This window comes from Acomys russatus, chromosome 20, assembly GCF_903995435.1.
Source record: "Acomys russatus chromosome 20, mAcoRus1.1, whole genome shotgun sequence".
NCBI classification, from domain to species: domain Eukaryota; kingdom Metazoa; phylum Chordata; class Mammalia; order Rodentia; family Muridae; genus Acomys; species Acomys russatus.
In genome coordinates, this window is record NC_067156.1 from 48,140,732 (window position 1) to 48,160,420 (window position 19,689).

Genomic DNA, 19,689 nt, shown 5'->3' on the forward strand with positions numbered 1-19,689 from the left:
GGAGCAGGAGAGCTTGTCTTCCCTATGGAAAAACATACCAGTGGGTTAATACACAGTGGTCAGCCCTGAACACATACATGCAAGTGATGTTACACATGCTGAGCGAGTTGTGCTCCTGCAATTGGGGGGTGGGGTAGGGGGCATAACAACAATTCAGTGAAAAAAGGTTTAAATCTGTAAACTGTAGTTTCAATGGTATAGAGTCCTGTTCAATACCAGATTAAAAGCAGGGCATGGAGGCATTCAGTGCTCAGGCACTTGTCTTGAAAGAAAAAGGCAATTACAATACAGAATCTGCCAGAGGTATATCAGGACACCAGCACTTAAGAGATAGAGGTGGGAGGATTGGATGCCCAAGGTCATGTCCTGCACCATGGCTAGTTAAGGCCAGACTTCAGCATATCCATGACTAGGATTCTTGAAAGAAAACAACAGTAATCCATTAGTCCCAGAAACGAGGTCTCAAGATGCTAATACCATTTCCCTCGCTCGGCCAGTTCTGTATATGTTCCTTACCGGGTGCTCTATGAGTCTCGCTAGGTATAGACAGCTTGGCTCACTTTAGTTGCTTGTTCTGATTTCTCATTCCCAGTGTGTCCCTTTGGCAAAATGGGTTTGTTTTGTTTTATAGATTTGTTTGTTTTCTGGTTTTTTGAGACAGGGTTTCTCTGAGTAACAGTTCTGGCTGCCCTGAGCAGAATTCACAGGCTGCTTCCACCTCCAAAGTGAGGATGAGAGGCATGCACCACCACTATGCCTTTTTTAAAGACAGGGTCTCACTATGTAGACCATTTTGGAATACTTAGCTGCACACCATTATTAAAAGGTGAACATGACATTCTGTTTCTTTTTCAGGACCCTGAACCACCAATATGACTACACATTTGATTGGACGATGTTAAAGCAGAAAGCAGCACAGCAGGCAGCCTCTTCCAGTGGGCAGGGTCAGCAGGCCCAAACCCCCACAGGCAAGCAAACTGACAAAACCAAGAGTAACATGAAAGGTTAGTAGCCAAGAACCAAGTGACGTTACAGGGAAAAATTAAATGCAAATTGGGTAATTCATTCAGTTCTAACAGTGTTAGATCAAGGAGGTGGTTTTAAAACACATAAAATTTGGCTTCGTATTTAAAAAAAAAAAAAAAAGACGTCCTTGGAAAATTTGACTACTAACTTTAAACCCAAATGTCCTTGTTCATATATATGTATATTTGTATATACATATATGTGTGTATATTATATCATTTCTCTTGGGATTTTGGGTCATTTTTAACAACTGCATCTTTTTTACTCATTCATTAACACTTTCCAAAATTGGTGTTGGGAATATGGTATTACCAATCAATCCAAAATCCTAGACCTAACACTTGTTGATTTTTTTTTTTTTTTTTTAAATAATCTGGTTAGCCATGATAATTTGACTTAATTCCAGACTAACAGTGTTGATATTTAAAATTTTTTGTTTGCATGTTAATACTTTAGTATTTAACGTGAAAGTGATGTAATTTCAAGAGGTGAGTCTTGGCATTGCCATCAGCATGTCTGTCTTCTCAGTTGCAGAGCACTTTGTTAACTGCGAAGCTCAGCATAACTTCCAAAATCAAATTCTCTGCTAATGACCTATGAGATCCTAATTTCAGAATGATCCTTAAGAGGAGTGCTTTATTTAAATGCTAAGAAACTTGAGACACTAGAGCTCAGTGTGGAACTGAAGCTTGTAGTTAGTCCTTGTCAAATAAAGATAACTGAGGCAAATGCCATCAAACTGCTGGTCTTTCTGTCTCTTTGGCACTTGAAGTGCTTCTGGGCAGCAGAACTGCTAGAGCACAGCAGCAGTCTGGACTCCTGGTGCCTTAGCATTCACTCCTGCCTCCTCATGGGCCTTACCTCTGATGCCTGCATGCTTTGTGCAAGTGGTGGGCAGCTAAGGTTTGCTTTTTGGTTTGTAATTACTTAATTTCTGAAAGGCTGCTCTAGTCTGAACGTGGTTTTCAAATATTAGTATTTGCTCTGTATTTTTAGTGTTGTGTTTAAATCACTTTTTAAACTTAGACTTCAGGGCTGGGTGTGGTGGCACGCCTTTAATCCTAGTACTTGGGAGACAAAGACAGGCAGATCTCTGTGAGTTCAAGGCTGCCCTGGTCTACAGAGCAAATTCTAGGACGACCAGGACTACACAGGACCCTCCCTTCCTTTTTAAAAAAGAAAAGCTTCTAATATCTGAGGAATACTTGAAGTGAACTGAACTGATGTCATCCTGATCCCAGCAGCTGTCATAAAAGTTGAGGGCTTCCTTTCTATGTTTGTGTCTGTGGGAAGAATGGAGTTGAAGATGAGTGTGGGTGGGGGCCTTACATGATGCGGCCTACACTAAAGAGCATAGCCTCTGCACCTCGATTGGAATTTGGATGCTTCCTTCACGTCCCTTAATACTGTATAGCCAGGTATTGGTGAGAAGTGGTTTCATTGTTGCGGTGAAGGCAAGTAGAGTTTAACTATGATGGTAAGCTTGACATATAATAATATATTTGCTTTTTTCATGAAATGAAGCCTTATTTTCTTTGTGGAAAGTTGGCTGGGATAATAGGATCATCACAAACTGTAGCTTCTAAAACTAAGATCGAAATCTAATCTGGCCTAGAACATTTTTCTTCAGGCGTTCAGCAGGCTTCAGAAAGAAGTACCTTAATTTTAACCTAGTGTTATTGTTCCAATTTACTATGTGTTTCTTACTGAATAAACAAGCAGAATTTTTGTCCTGCTTTATCCAGGTATTAAAGACGAGAAGTTGGATCCACTGAGTTAGTATGTTCCCTTGAAAAAGAAACATGATTAAACATTTTAAGTTTAAGCCTTCTTCCTGTATTGTAGCTTTTTCATGAAAGTAACTTGAAATCTTAAAACAGATTAAAAACAAAAACAAACAAAAACTCCAGCTGGGTGTGATGGCGGATTGCTGTGAGTTCAAGGCTAGCCTGGTCTACAAAGTGAGTCCAGGACAGCCAAGGTTACACAGAGAAGCCCTGGGGGGGCGGGGAACCAACACATCATTAGACACAGTGGCCATGCAAATTATTACATGTATACAGATTTGTAATGATCTGAAATATTAGACTTTTAAATAAATAATAACATTATATTATTGACTGCTTTCAAATGTACATTTGTAAGGCCAGGTTCAGTGAGATGAAGTGCTTATAGTCTTAGCTACTGAGAATCTGCCTATAGGCAGAGTCAAGAGGATCACTTGAGCTCAGGAGTTAATGGCCAGCTTGGGCCATTAACTCCGGAGCTCAGTTAGTTGGGTAGAATGGGTTACTAAGATATATTTTTTGTTCATGAGCAACATATTGCTTGCCAACGTGTCATTCTAGGGGCCGGGAAGATAGCTAAGTTGGTAAGTTGCCTTATACGAAATGGGACCTGAGTTCAGTCCCCAGAATCTACATTTTAAAAGCAAGCGAGCTAGGACAGCTAAAGCTACACAGAGAAATCCTATCTTTAAAAAAGAAAAAACTAACTGGGGCAGCACGGGCTGGCATGGTGTGGCACATGCCCTGAATCCCAGCACACAGTTCTTTGGTTAAGGCTAACCAAGATAACATGAGTGAGGCTGAAACGCATCTCAAAACAACATCTGTAAACAATAGGTGTATAGGGCAAACAGTTCTTTGTGTACATAAAGACCCTCAGGGCAGCATCAGGTAAGCATGAGGAGCCCCTCACATTGTACAGGTTATTGATGCCTTGAATAGGGTATATAAAACTATAGGTTCAGTTTCTTCTGCTATAGCTTTTGATTTCATGGTATCTTCCAATAATGGTAATACCAGTCAGTATCTCTCTGCTTAAAAATTATAGAAAGTGGCTGGGTTGGTGGCACATGCCTTTAATCTCAGCACTTGGGAGACAGGAGTATGGATCTCTGAGTTTGGGGACAGGGCTATATAGTGAGACTGTCTTCAAGACCAAAAAAAAAAAAAAAAGGGTACTTATTAGAATATACATTATAATTTTCCTTTTGGTCATAATCTCAGATGCTTGCATGTTAGTTAGTGCAGTTGCATAAATCTTTGGCAAGCAGGTCTCTATCATGAATGTTCTCTTCTGGAAAGAGCCTCTCAATGGTGACATTTACCGATACATATTTTTTAAGTTCTTTTGGATTAGTTTTTTTGTTTTTCCATACAGGGGTTGTTATTTGTTTATTTTCAAGGCAGGGTTTCTCTGTGTAACAGTCCTGGCTGTCCTGGACTTACTTTGTAGATCAGGCTAGCCTTGAACCCAGAGTGCTGGGATTAAAGGTTTGTGCCACCACGTCTACCCAGGTGGTTTTTTGGGGTTTGGGGGGCTTGTTTTTTGTTTGGTTTTCAAGACAGGGTTTCTCTGTGTAGCCTTGACTGTCCTAGACTTGCTTTGTAGACCAGGCTGGCCTTGAACTCACAGCGATCCACCTGCCTCTGCCTCCCAAGTGGTGGGATTAAAGGTGTGAGCCACCACCGCCTGGTGCCAGGTTATTTTTTAATGTATGTCTCTTCCATAGAGTACAGAAAATTCTAGCCACTCCCTGAGAATGTTCAATGATTCTTCCAAGTCTTGCTTGTTTAGCTAACATGTGCTTATAATGTTAGCTATAGTTCTGCAGTGATAACTTGTACTTCTAGGCTTTTTAATTATTACATTCCAGAGCCAGTCAAGACCAAGAGAGAAGCATTTTTTCTAAAGTCTCTTAGATTTTTGCCCCCAATGCTAAACGTGCTCCAAGATTTTAATTTTTTGCTTTTATTCATGTACAAAGGAGGGAAAGGAAAAAAGGCTGCTCACTCTGAGCCCTTGGAAATCCAGTATATTTGGTGTTCTTCAACTATGTGATTATCAGAGTGGTACTTATTTGTAACATAGAAAGAGCAAAGAAAAAATATTTTAATAAAAACATTTAACTTCAGTTAATTCTGATGTGCTGACAAGCAGCTGAGATGATAGAACAACCAATTTGAGGGCTGCCTGGGTTCCCGTGTGAGCTCTCTTCTCAAAAGCACACATACAAAGTTTAAGCTCACCGTTTCTTTGTTTTGGTTTGTTTTTTTCATTTACAGACAAGGTGGGAGGATTTAGCTAGATCATTTAGATGGCAGTTATCCAGGGGATTCTACTATCCTACTGTCTTTAACTGCTCACTGTCTCAGACATCAAGTATTGAACTGTGTTATTACATACAATATAAATGGTCGTGAAGATTGTGTTGGCCTTCAGAGATTTGAAGTGTCCTTCCCTTATATTAATCTACCTATATCAGTGGTCCTCCAGCAGTGGGCTTCACCTCCTATTTTACATGTAGCCTAACCTTTTCTGGCTTCACCAACTGCTGCCAGGAACACAGCTGATAAATCAGCAGCTTAATCCAAAACACAGAAGGGAAGATCTTAGAATATCTGGAAGGACTGATGTACCCAGAATACACTTAGTCTGAAGAAGACCAAGGGACTGAATCTGCTTGCTGAAGCCTTGGGTTTTCGTCAGCTATTTTCATTGTGGACAGTAAAGCTGGAGAGAATAACATAGTCCAAGAAGAAATGAAGATGAAACTGCAAGAGATCTCTCCAAAGCTTGCTAGACCTGTTAACGTTCAGCGTGTTTGCTGTGGATGATAAGCATCAGAAGACCTAACAGTGTTGCTGCACCATGATGCTATATAGTGCCCACCATCTGCCCTTGGGAAGGATCCATTCGTAACAGGTACATTAGGCTTAACAACTATAGAAACCTGTTAGAGGACAATAATTGAGATCCTTAATCTGTTGGTACAACTCAAAGATGGTTTGAACCTGTTGCATACAAATTATCAATTTGTGATTTTTTAAAAAATGCTTTTATCTTTCACTGTTTTCGTTTGTGGAGAAGAGTTAATAGGATTGTTGGGTTGTTGGTTTAGTAGGATGTAGTAAGCTTGTACATACTGGCAGCTTAATTCAAAATTCACTTAGCTTAATCTTGTATAACCATAAGCCCATATAAGAATGTTGTAGGAAACATTAGTTAATATAAATGACATCGTATAGTGATATTTGAATTGCAGAATAGCTTCAAACCGTTCTTTGTTTTTTTGTTGTTTTTAAGTATGTGGAAGGAGCCTAAATTTCAAACACCCTCCACAAATACATAAAACTTTATTGCCATATGGTGGCCTTATTTATAATCCCATCAATAGAGAGCTATATAGAGACTGGAGCACCTGTCTCAAAATACAATTATATCTTTCTTAAGTGGATTCTGGTTCTGCCTTTTTACAAATTGGACTCGTTTGAAATGAACTCATGAATAAAAGATACATTTCCTGTAGATTTCTTTTTGAGGGCATAAAGTATGAATATTACATAAAAATAAGCACATTTTTCCTATTTGAGGACTTGAAAAGAATCTTAATTGTCATTAATTCCTGGATCATCACACTAATCCTCCCAACTTTGGTAATATTCTTCATTCTACCCTCCCGCAGGAACGGAGACATTCATCCCTTATTCTCACTGCAGTTACAAGGAAGATGCACTCTGGAACCAGAGGTGTTGCCCAGACTGCAAGATTAGAAAAACAAACAAAAGACTAAAGCACGCTGGAGTAGAGTGCTTGTTAGTTGAAGATTGAATGTTGGAGACCTGATGAAATGTGTTTCCTTCTTAAGTGACATCACAGGACAGCTTATGGAGAGATACCTGCATAGACATCTACTGTTGGCCTATCTAGCTGAAGAACTGTGTCTGGATTTCACTCCTGCATTCACCAGGAATGTTGTAGGCTAACCTTCAACCAGTCCCTAAACAATTGTAACCACAGACTGACCTAGCAGCTCCACAGATAGACTTCTGACATAGAACTTCCCTTCATTAAAGAAACCATGTTATCTTGTATTTTGGCTTCCAGTTTGTAGTGACTGGTTTTTCACTTCAAATCTGCTGTGTGGAGGGATGTTCAATATAACAATGAGATTACTAAAATATTATAATATGATTATAGCAAATTATAAAGGGAGAAAATCCTAGTTTTAGTAGCTGCAAAATCATACTTGTTTTTACAGTATTTATGAATAACTTCAATACTTAAGGCCAAGTCCTGATGTGGTAAAGGTCATTTTTCTTTAGCTAGTCAAATAGTCTCTTGGTTTAAATAGCTTTAACCTGTAAAACTGGAATTAGATCACAGGTGTGGTCAGGTTTATAGATGTAATTAAGGTTTGGTAGAAAGCCTTTTAAAGTATGCCTTAATGTGGCTGGGCACTTGGCAGAATAAATAAAGTACTTAGCACAGACTGAGGACTAGAATGTCCAGAACCCTTAAGAATGGGTGGGTAAGCTGAGTATGGTGGTGGCACACCTGTAATCCCAGTACTCAGAGGCAGAGGCAGGTGGATCTCTCTGAGTTCAGGGCCAGCCTGGTTAAGGACAGTCAAGACTACACAGAGAAACCCTGTCTTGAAAAAAAGAATAGGTGGACATGTAGCCCACCTGTAAACCCAGCATTTGGGAGGCAGAGACAGAATTCATAAAGCAAGCTGGCCACGTTGTGGGCTCCCAAGTTCAGTGAGAGGCCTTGCATCACTATATGCAAGGTGGTGAGCCATTGGGAAAGACCTGATTTCGATTTCTAGCATGCATACGCATGCACCTATACAGTGTATATGTGCCCACACACAGGTACACTTTGGTTTTAAATTTACTGATGCTGCTTCATAATCTTTGTTTAATGTTTGCTTTCTATAAGTTTAGGATTATGGAATCAGTGTTTGGTATATACCTGCTCTTTCTTAGTAGACACTTTGGGATAGAGGAGTTTTTTTCCCTCAAAGCTTAGCCTTGCGTATTTACCAAATACACGAGGGTGGCTGGTTTTCCCCCAAATGAAAAGTTCCTGGTTAGCTGGATTTTTAAAATATGATTATAAATGCTTGATAATGTCTTTCTAGTTTTATTATTTTTAGTTTTTTGAGTCAGAGTTTCTCTGTGTTGTCTTAGCTATCCTGGACTCACCTTGTAAACTAGGCTAGCCTCAAACTAGGCTTGTTTTTTTGTTTTTCAAGACAAGGTTTCTCTGTATGGCCCTGGCTGTCCTGGACTCACTTTGTAGACCAGGCTGTCCTCAAACTCAGAGATCTGCCTGCCTCTGCCTCCGCCTCCGCCTCCCAAGTGCTGGGATTAAAGGTGTGTGCCACCACACCTGGCTTTCTAGTTTTATTCTTAAAGATGTTCATTATAAAGAGTTAAGTGAAAGTATTTTCTATATCCCACGAAGCCCAAAGAAGATATCCTACCAATGTTTGAAGAGAAAAGAGGAGCACTTTATTACTGACAAAAGTATGGTTTTGTTCTTGTTGTAGTGGTGTTTTGTTTTTGCTAAAGAAGTTTTTAAAAATAGTCAGAAATGTAGTTAATTCATCTTGGGCCTTTGAAAGGGAATAGGCAAAATGGCTTTTATGGGATATTTCTAAGAGGTAGATGTGTTTATTCTGTCTCAAGCCAAAAAAGACCAGCCTTTCTAAAGATCATTTGAACTGGCAGTCTTTGTTTTGTTTTGTTTTGTTTTTTCCAAGACATGGTTTCTCTGTGTAGCCTTGGCTGTCCTGGACTAGGCTAGCCTCAAACTCACAAGGATCCACCTGCCTCTGCCTCTGGAGTGCTGGGATTAAGAGCCTATGCCACCACTGCCCAGGGAACTGGCCATCTTAAGAAGCCCTAACTTCCCCTTATAGGGAGAAGGAACTATAGCAGGGCAGCATAGGAAGTAAATCAGTGGTAATACTTGATCTATTTAATGAAATAGTGGAAGTAAGGAAGTGTGAAGATTAATGTGAAGGCTTTGTGTAGAAAGCATACTTCTTGGAGGTACAACACAAGGTTAGGCTTTAGATGAATTCATTAAAGCTTATTGTTATGTAATCTCTATCAGAAATGATGTGCGCAGAAATTCATGCTTCTGATCTAGGTAGAATCGTTCTCTAGTTGCTGCAGTAATGTCATCTGTTTTTCATTTGTTTATTGGGTTTTTGAAATGTAGTGTGTCCTGGGTACCAAAGGTGAGGAACTAGGCATCTTCATTTGAACATAACAGCTCTAGCTTAGAATTGGGTGCTGTAGATTTCTTCCTGGGCCATTCAAAATGGGGCAGGGGATGGGATGGCTTGATTTAGAAATACATGTACTCTTTTCTGTAAAGTTTAGGTTGGTGATGTTCCAGATAAAAACAGCCACTAAAAAGTGATTAGTGTCCTAGTACTACATAATTTTGGGAATATTTGTTTAAAACTTGTAACATCTTTTTTCTGTTTCAATTTTTTTTAATAGGTTTCTAAGCCTGAATTGTGGAAGAGAAGCAGCAGAGCAGATGATTGGAGCAGCACTTGTTTCTCCCCAAATCTAGACATTTTAGTTCATATGTACACTAGCCAGTGGTTGTGGACAACCATTTACTTGGTGTAAAGAACTTAATTTCAGTATAAACTGGCTCTGGGCAGTACTGCTGATCCTGAGCTGTAGCCGCTGTAATTGTGAATATTAACTGAGGTAGTGAAACATGGTGTCCGGTTTTCTATTGCATTTTTTTTTTTTCAAGTGGAAAAGTTAACTAAATGGTTGACACACAAATTGGTGGAGAAATTGTGCATATGCCAATTTTTTGTTAAAACCTTTTATTTTGAACTATACTGCTTTGAGATCTCATTTCAGAAGAATGGCATGAACAGTCTTCAGCCACAGTTGTGATGGTTGTAAATGTTCACAATTGTGTGTTCTTAGGGTTCTCCATCCCTGGGGTTTGCAAGTTGTTAACTTAAAACATTCTTTAAATGGCTGGCTTCTTGTTTGCAAGCCAGCTGACATGGTAGCAACCAAAGATTCCAGTGTTTGAGCATTTGACAGACTCTGCCTGCTTACCTGTGCTAGAGATAACAGCATCTAAAGTGAAGACGTAAGAAAAAAACATAGCGACTACTAGATTATCCTTAGAACTCTGCATTAACTCTATAATGTTCTTGCTATTAAAAAAGCATATTTGTCACAGGAATTTAGTTACCGTCTTTCAACTGAACATGTATGTGTGTTGCTTAGATAAATGTAATCACTGTAAACATCTATATGATCTGGGATTTTGTTTTTATTTTGAAATGGGAGCTTTTTGTTTACAAGTTCATTAAAAACTAAAAACTGTTTCTGTAAGGAAGTGAAGTTTTTTAAACAACAAAATGCCTTGCTGACTCACTATGAAGTGTATATCACACACACCCTTTTTTTTTCTTTTTCTTTTTTTGTTTTTGTTTGTTTGTTTTTTGTTTATATTTTGAGACAGAGTCTCACTTTGTAGCTCTAGCTGGCCTATCCTGGAACCCACTATATAGACCAGGCTGGCCTAGAACTCTCAGATCCCCCTGCCTCTGCCTCTCTAACGTGGTGGGACTAAAAACAGACATGAGCCGCTGTGCACGGCTGGCCCTGAGTTTTTGATAGACTACTTCAAGCCATTTGTTATATGATCCTCCTTTGCTGCAAGATTTTTTTTTCTTTTTGTCTTGATCTGAAGAAAAAGGCATCTTTAACTTTTTGTTTATTATAACTTGCAGGCACAATACCCCAGTACTGCAGCTGCCAGAACTTTGGCATTGACTCCTGCTGCCACTGCCTAGCAGATGGACTGATTCTGAATAAGAGTGGAAGTGTTAAAGGGTTTAACTAGATTACAAAACATTTTTCTTCAAAATCCTTGTGAAATGGCTGTAAGAGTGTCAAACAGTGTGAAGCTAGTGTCTTTTGACCCTCTAGCCCCCTTCTGTAGGTACCTGTGCACGTGTCCTCCCAGCTTCTCTTGGACACTCTTTGCTTTGTTTTGTTTTTTCTCTGATCCAAGAGAAGAGAAAACTTACATTAATTCTCTGAATAGTATAATTTATTCATTTACAGCATGTCAAGATAAATTTTAAAAACATTTTTCTGAAATGCTGGCAGGAGCCTATTGTATAACTGTAGGTGTTTTGTAAAATCTTGAATTGTAAATTGATGTGTGTTGGGTAAGATTGTGTCAGGATTGATTTGTGTGGTTTCCCCCCCCCCTTTTTTTTTCTTTTTTGAACAGCAATAATTAATTCTCTGATTGACACATTCTGTCAACAAAAGATGTATTAGTACCGTAAAGCTGAAGCAGTCTTAGGATGAGGTGGATCTGATGAGGTGGCAGCTTTGTGTTTCTTTTCTAACCATGCTTATCGGTTAAGGTATTTGTTTCTTGACTAATAAACCCTTTGATACTTTTTAGCCAGGAGTCAGTCTCATCAAGCTATTTTGAGTCTAGTTTGTGTTAGATAAAGCTGTTCAGCATTGGTAATAACTCTCCAGGCTGAGCCCCCTCTCTAGCAAGATATTTTTCAGTGCTTTTATTTACTATGCACTTAGACTATGCACTTTTCTGAAATATTTTTGTAACACTTTTTTGTATTTTTGCCATTTGAAAAGGTTGTGGTGTCATTGGTCTGTAATTAAGTTGCAGGTTTAAAACTGCTGTTAGCTTTGTGAATCAATATAGAAGTGTTTCTGTCCTGGTATATTGTCATTACATCTGCAGTTGGAGCTGGAATCCCATTGATCTTCTAGCTGCCATTCATTTTCTTCACAGTTCACAAGGAAGAGCGTGAAATTCAGTGAATGCTGTTATTAATCCTGTCTGGAAATGAATCTCATTTCACCAAATTAATTATGTTTTTCCACTAAAATGATGGTATACGTTGAAGATACAGCACTTTGAGATTGGAAGACCTCACCACTAAAGGCTCCACAGTGGCTGACTCAGCTGAACTCTAGGTTACCACTCTTTTCTTTGTTCACCTATTGGGTGATGCGGCTTTTTTAAATGTTGGGAGATGGCCATTCTAACTACTGTTGAATGTCTCTGTTTTGGGAAGGTATAATAAGAAAATAAAAAAGAATATATACAAAGGGAGAGGCTGGTTGTCTCTCCCATATGGTTGTGGATATGCTCTTACAAATCAGGAGTAGACATGGAAGGCTTGCCTTTGCTGTGATTTCCTCTGCTTTAATTTCCTATTGTACTGTAAATATTTCAGAGTTTACTGTAACATGAGGTGAATTGTTATAAATCATGAACCACAGAGATGGTGTAGTCTAAGCCAGTAGGCTGTCTTCCGTGGAAATCGCTGGGGTAATAAAGAATAGTTTTATTGTAACTCAACTAGAATGAGCCATGAAGATTGTAAAAAGAGCCATCCAAACATCCTTAGCTCAACTGAAGATTTTTTGCAACATCAGTATAAGTGTGCTGAAAGTGGCCCTCCTCATCGGGTGTGGGTGTGGTGGTTTTCTGGGCAAAACTGGTTTGTAAGGCACCCAAAATGATGTGAGGATGTTTGTATGACATGTAGCAAAGATGAGAAACTTACTACAGATGTGCTGGCCCATTTGTATGTGGTGGGAGGTATCCAGGGCTTATTGCACTACATCCCCAGCCTGCATTGCCTTAAAGTGCCATTGATTGGTAGTAATTTCACTGTGTTGCAGTTAGGCCGTATTGGGACCCAGTCAGTAAGACGCCTCAATAGAACCCAGTTATTTTTAATGACTTTTTTCTCATCTGTTTGGAATAATGTCAAGTTTAGTTAGTACATGTTTTAGTGAGTTTGTTGGCTAGGATTGTTCAGCTGCAATTAGGCATGGAACCATGGCAGCCTTGTGCCTGCCAGGCAAGCATTCTACCATTAACCCATATACTATGCACTTCTAAGTCAGCCAAAGACCAATTATGAATTGATCTACATTTCAGAATACTGAAAACTAAAGCAATGAGAATGTTGGGCTGGTAGGCCTAAGCAAAAGTAGCACACACCTTTGAATCTCAGCACTCAAGGTAGACAGATCTCTGAAGGTGTAGGCTAGCCAGGAAAAGGAAAGCTGGAAACCATGGCTCTTGGCAGTATCTGAGTTTAGGCCTAACAAAAAGAAGGAACTTTTGGATCATCCTTTGGGTACCAGAAAGAAGATCTCAAAATGTCCATCTGTTCAAACACATGGGCTGCTTGGATATTACAGAATGGCAGAGTCTGTGCCAATTAGCATCACGGATGGTAATTCATTAAGTAAATATCAATGATTCCATCTTTTTGCAGAAGTGAGAGTTCTTTCTTAGATGTCAGCAAATGAAAGGGCAGGTGTGCAGTTCATACCTTTAATCCCACCCAGGAGGCAGAGGTAGGTCTGTTCTACATAGCACCTTTCAGATCAACCATGGCCGAAGAGTGAGACTCTTGGTATGTGTACTGCAATCGAGTATTCAGGAGAGGTTAAAAGTTCCATGCAAGCCTGTTGAGTGGGGCTAAGAAGGTATTGACATCATTTTTAGTCACTGTTATTCAGTCAACGAGATGGGGGAAGTGGAACTACCTATCCAAACCGTCAGCTCTCCCACAAGTCCAGTCCATATGTGACAGTACTGAAGCATGGTGTTGGTAGAAGTAGAGTTTTTGTATTAATACAGGGTTGGCCTCTCTGGAACCCACCCTGTAGACTAGGCTGGCCTCAGCGTGCTAGGATTGAAGGTATGCACCACCATTCGCGGCCTACATCTCATTTTTGATTGAGGCAGCTCTCCCATCACTGAAGCCATTGACACCTGCTTTTCATACATCTGGGGAGATGTTTGGTTCAAGATTTGCATTGATGTGGTGTGTAGGCTTGGTTGTATTTAGATGTGTTTGCTTGCTTGTTCTTGAGTCATGAGTGGACTCTATAGAACTAAAAAAGTCACTAAAGAGAATAGAACAAGGATTGAAACTAAAGATCTTGAGGTCAAAGAATATGATGGTGTATGTGTGGTGGGAAATGATTGCAAGTTCTTAGACTAATACGGTCTTTCAAGACCATAGTTTGTTGTCTAGTGGAGGGTGGCCTTCAACTCTCCCCATACTGGGATAGGCCTGTCTCATCGATAAGCATCAGATCCACAGGAGAGATGGGTTCAAGTTGGATTTTCCCCCACCCCTTCACTTCTTCCAGACAGGGTTTCTTTCTGTAGCCCGGCAGTCTTATGATTAAAGGTGTACGCCGCCACCTTGCCCTTCCTTCATATTGGTCTTTCATGAATGTAGTGACCCATGTTTGTTCTTTTTGTGCCTCACTAAATAAACTAAGAAGTACACACAATACTGTCACAGTACAAACTAAGCCCTAAACCATGGTTTGGTTTTTTGAGACAGTTTCTCTGTGTAGCCTTGGCTGTCCTGGACTCGTAGACCAGACTGGCCTCAAACTCACTGTGATCCACCTGCCTCTGCCTCCTCCTGAGTGCTGGGATTAAAGGACCCATACTTTGTTTTGTCAAGACAGTCTCACTATGTAGCAGAACTTGGCCTTGAACTCACACGGATTAAAGGCATGCACTACTATGCCCAATGAAATGGTACTTTTGTTTTTTTGACACTGCCCAGCTAAGATACAGTTTGCATCTAACAGGAATATAATGCTGTGGTTTTTGTTAATGACCAGGTATATATTAATCAGTCTGATACAGCATAGTATATAGAGCTGGGCATTGTGGCCATGCCTGTAATCCCAACACTAGGGAGGCAAAGGCAGGTGGATCTCTGAGTTCAAGGCCATCCTGGTTTACAAATCAAGTGCAGGACAGCCAAGGCTACACAGAAACGCTGTCACCAAAAACCCATAGTTTATTCCCCTCCTCCTTTTTTTTTTCTTTACTTTAGAATGCAATACTTATAGACCTTGTCGTAGAGCAGAATGTCTTGGTTATAAAAGTACAAGTTCCTTATTGTGTATTTTTATGATAGTGGGTTTCATATTTCATACAAATACATAATCTGATAGTGAACAACCTATTACTCACTTTTTCCCCTTTAATACCCCTGTGTGTGTGAGGGAGAGAGAGAGACTGAGACCCAGTTACCTGCAGTTACTTCCAGGCAACTTCCTAGTGTCTGCAGCACTGGAACACAGCCTCCCAGCAGCCAGTAATTGCCTACAACAGTGGTTCTTAACCTGTGAATTAGCTCTTTGAGGCGGGAGGGATCATCTATAGTCTTAGGAACCCAGACAGGGCTCCTCTATCTGACTCTAGGCAGGCTCTAGGCACCCACACATGTTATTTGTTGGCGTTTTCAGCCCTGGAGGGAGAATGGAGCCTTTCAGGAGTACCCATCTAGCTTGTCATTTACTCCCTCCGTCGCAGCCATTTCCTTTCTCAGTCACCATGAGGAAGAGCCGGAGCTGCTCACTCCATCTCTATTGCCCAGAGCAGAGCTAAGCCTGCTGTAGTAATGGTTCTGTGATGGAGAACTGTCTTCCTACTTTTGTGAGGGTGCAGGTCCTTGAAGTGTGGCCTTAGTCAAGGTAAAACAGGGTCATCGGAAGGAGCCCTCGCCTCATTTAGCTGGTGTCTATAAGAGGCTGATCAAGTTGGGCTCAGCAGCTGAGAGCCAAACAGATTGGAGAGGATCCAAGCTCAGTTATCAGCACCGCACAACAGTGTAACCTCAGCGTTGGAGGTTACACTGTCTTTGTCTTTGGGCAACTGCATGTGTCCATGTACACACACATGCACCATCAACAGCTACTCAATACATGACAAAGTGGCAGGTGTTCTAGAACATTCAAAGACAAAAGTACAAGAAGAGGAACAGTAGACCTGGCTTTCTGGGTTCTACTACAACCCGGAAGAAAGAAACTTGGGGAGGGATGAGAAATGAAATCCCAGGCTTGGGGCTGGAGAGATGGCTCAGCAGTTAAGAGCACTGACTACTCTTCCAGAGGTCGGTCCTGAGTTCAATTCCCAGTAACCACATGGTAACTCACAACCATCTATAATGTGATCTGATGCATACTGTATACATAAATCTTTAAAAAAAAAAAAGAAAAGAAACCCCAGGCTCCCCATAGAGAACACCCGCTAGAAGCTCTGGAATAAACTGAAAACTAACTGGCTTCTCAAAAGAGGGCTTCTCTGTGTAGCCATGGCTTTCTTGGAACACTGTAGACCAAGCTTGCCTCCAACTCAAGAGACCCTCCTGCCTCTGCCTCTTGGGTGCTGGGATTAAAGGTGTGTGCCACCACAGTGTTGCAGGAACCTCTTGCTTTCTTCCCACAAGCTCCTTAGTTTACATGCACACACGTACAGATTAGAAGATACGCATGGCCACTCATAGTGACAAGTATGTATGTTGTCTGAAAGGCTAGGGAAAAGGGCCCAGCTACATCACGCCACAGCGGACAGTGCATGCATGTAAGGTCCACATGCAACTCTGGGGGTGTGAATTTACCCTTTGCCTTATGACTCTGGTCTCTGGCAATGACAATGGTTCTCAACCTGTGGGTTTCAACCCCAAGGGGGTCTACCAGGGTAGCCTAAGACCATCAGAAAACATTGTCAATGGTCTTAGGATGAAACACCACTCTTACCGCTCTCTAGTCGTGTCCTGCTGCATATAGAGACACCCACATAAGAGTACTGGGCCTGCTGACATCATCGGGCCAACACCCCACACACACCCTAAACATCTATAAAAGTCTATGTGACAGGGTTGGCACCATAATGTACCAGTCACAAGAAGAAAGCAGCTACTGTCTTGAATGCAGTAAGTAGTATTGGAGATAAAATGGCCTTTAATGGATTATAATTACTGGTTAAGTGTAAAACCATCAACAAAATATATCTGTATGCTGATCAGTATTCAGCTGTGATTGGTGTGAAAACTGCCCCCTCATGATAGTAAACAGGTATGTCAAACAAAAGCCAGAATGGCAAATCATAGGAAACTTAAAATGAACTGTATTGACTAAACTATGCCATGTATCTTTTTTTTTTTTTTGGTGGTGGTGGTGGTGGTGGTGGTTGTTTTTTCCAGAAAGGGTTTCTCAGTGTAGCTTTGGCTGTCCTGGAATTCGATCTGTAGACTAGGCTGGCCTGGAATTCGATCTGTAGACTAGGCTGGCCTGGAACTCCCAGAGATCAGCCTGCCTCTACTTCTCAAGTGCTGGGATTATAGGTGTGCACTACTGCCGCCACCACCCAGCTATCTTTTTTATTATTAAAGCTGTTGTCACATCTTATTTTTACTAGAAAGCCATCCCATGGCAATGGATTGTGTAGAGAAGAACATTAAGAAAATGCGAGCCAGGTGTGGTGGCGCACGCCTTTAATCCCAGCACTTCAATGCTATTCCTTGTGGTGTTCTATCAGCCAAATCTAAGAAGCCGAACAAGCTAAAAGTTGATGTGAGGTATATTAATGGTGGTGACTTTAAAGATACTTTCCCTTTGCAAACCTCTTGAAACAACTACTGTGCATGATGTACAGTTGGCTCACTTTTGAAAAGCGTAAGATCTCTTAGGGAAAGGTTCGTGGTGTTTGCACAGATGGTATTCCAGCTATGGTAGGATATGGAGCTGAATTTCAGCGTTTGGTACTGAATGAGTCACCAAAAGTCATCGGAACTCACTGTATGATTCATCAGCAAATATTAGCAACAAAGACGCTGCCACAAGAGTTACAAGAAGTAATGAAAAGTGCCATAAATTCTGTCAATTTTGGAAAGGCAAGCACTTTTTTAGTCAATTGTTTTCCCAACTGTGCAATGAGTTGTATATGCTAAAAAGCTCTGCTATTTCACACTGAAATGAGATGATTGTGGAGAGGAAAAGTTTTTTGTTGTTGGTTTGTTTTTTAAAGATTCTATTTGATAAGCCGGGCATGTTGGTGCACGCCTTTAATCCCAGCACTTGCGAGGCAGAGACAGGCAGATCACTGTGAGTTCGAGGCCAGCCTAGTCTACAAAATGAGACCAGGACAGCCAAGGCTCCACAGATAAACCCTGTCTCAAAAAAAACGGAAAAAAAGAGATTTTATTTATTATATATACAATGATCTGTTTGTGTATATGCCTACACACCAGAAGAAGGCACCAGATCTCATTATAGATGGTTATGAGCCACCATGTGGTTGCTGGGAATTGAACTCAGGACCTCTAGAGAGTAGACAGTGCTCTTGGCCACTGAGCCATCTTTCCAGCCCATGGTTTGCTTTTTTGAGACAGGTTTTCTCTGTGTAGCCCCAGAACTCATTCTCTAGGTAGGCTGGTCTCGAATTCAGAGATCTGCCTGCCTCTGCTGGGATTAAAGGTGTGCACCACTACCACCTGACTGTAGGAAAAGGTTTTTTGTTTTGTTTGGCTTTTGGGTTCTGTTTTGTTTTTTTCTGTCCTGGACTCACTTTGTTTAAGATCAACCAGGCTGGCCTTGAACTCACAGAGATCTGCTTTTTTTTTTGCTGTGCCAACACTGTTTGGCAAAACAACTTCTGCATTTCTCTCTTTCTTTCCTTCTTTATTTAGAGTTCCTTCCTAAATTTAGAGTTGGGAGGAGGCAGGTCTGTTTCCCTTGTAAAGCTGAGTTGCATAGCCAACATGAATGACTACGGAAAGTGAAGATGTAGTCTGGACTGAGTAAAAGTGACTGCCTTGGCCTCTAGCTTTGGGTAGCTTCAATCTGCAACGCGGAGACTATGCAAGCTGCTGCTGCTTTGACTTGTTCATGACTGCATACATAGTTTTGCGTCTTTGAGATGGAGCCTTGCCACTTTGCCCAGGCTGTCCTTCAGCTCCTGAGTTCACTCCCCTGAGTGACTTGGACTACAAGTTTGTACATACCCCATGGTGGCTGCTTAATTTAGTTTGTTGACCTAGGTACAAAGGTGAAATTTTTGATATTATGCAACCAGTAACAAATTAATTTTTCTCCACGTTGAGTTTCAGTGCCCAGCATTGTTGGTATTTCCTGAGAACTCAGAAAGAGTGATGCTTATGGGGCTCCATCTGGGCAATGTACGTTGAAGTGTAATAGCACTGAAGCAGGCAGAGGCCAAAGTAGGATGCTTCAGAATTGCATAAGCAAAAAGAGCCTTATGAGTAATCTTAGCCAGCATAATATCTATTCTGCCAGCAAAGGTAGGAGGTGATGCTGGAGGTAGGTGTGTGTTACATGAAGGTCGTGCCCTTGGGTGCACAAAATATTTAAATCTTGCCAAAAATTCAGAGGCACATGATGGGGGGAACCCCAGGTATCCATGGCCCTTGGCCAATAACATAGGTTTGGTTTTGTTGTGGGGTTTGGCTTTTTTTCCCCCCCATGGGTTCTAGTAGTATATAAATCTTTGTGTTAGAACCATGTGTGCATGGTAGTGCATGCCTTTAATTCCTGCCCTCTGGAGAAAAAGGCAGGAGGGCCTCTGAGTTCGAGGCCAGCCTGGTCTACAGAGTGAGTTCCAGGACAGGACAGGACAGCCAGAACTACACAGCAAAACCCTGTCTCAAAAACAAAAATCAACAAAAGAAAACAAAACAAATCTTTGTGTTCATATCAGGAGTAGGGGAACAAAATGAGGGAACTGACACAGCAACATGGAGGGAACAGTAGGGGAAGGTGTTTGGAGGGGGAGGTGATGGTAAAAAATGGAAGGATGGTCAATGGTAGCCAGAAAATAAGTTCGTTCTTGAACCAGGCTGGCCCTTTATGAAGTCATGGTATGTGATGCCAACTGTTGCTTAAACCTGAACAAACTAATAATGACTGGGAAAGTACCTTTGTGTACTGAAAAAAGGTTCCTAGTTTTGGGCTGAGAAAATGCCCCCTGGGGTAA

At 40.9% G+C, this 19,689-nt stretch overlaps 1 protein-coding gene across 7 annotated transcripts in view; it reads left to right on the plus strand.

The window, feature by feature from the left end:
* Csnk1a1 (casein kinase 1 alpha 1) overlaps window positions 1-10,283 on the plus strand; it is a 31,793-nt gene extending 21,510 nt beyond the window's left edge. The window contains exons 10-11 of one of the 7 annotated variants that reach the window (XM_051163387.1): window positions 856-1,004; window positions 2,772-2,980. In XM_051163387.1, the coding sequence (XP_051019344.1) occupies window positions 856-1,004; window positions 2,772-2,806 (184 nt within the window). In that variant the 3' untranslated portion in view covers window positions 2,807-2,980. Of the gene's footprint in view, window positions 1-855; window positions 1,010-2,771; window positions 2,981-9,332 lie in introns of those variants that run through there. The other 6 variants (XM_051163389.1, XM_051163390.1, XM_051163388.1 and 3 more) reach the window with 6 other exon arrangements.
* The last annotated feature ends 9,406 nt before the right edge of the window (window positions 10,284-19,689 follow it).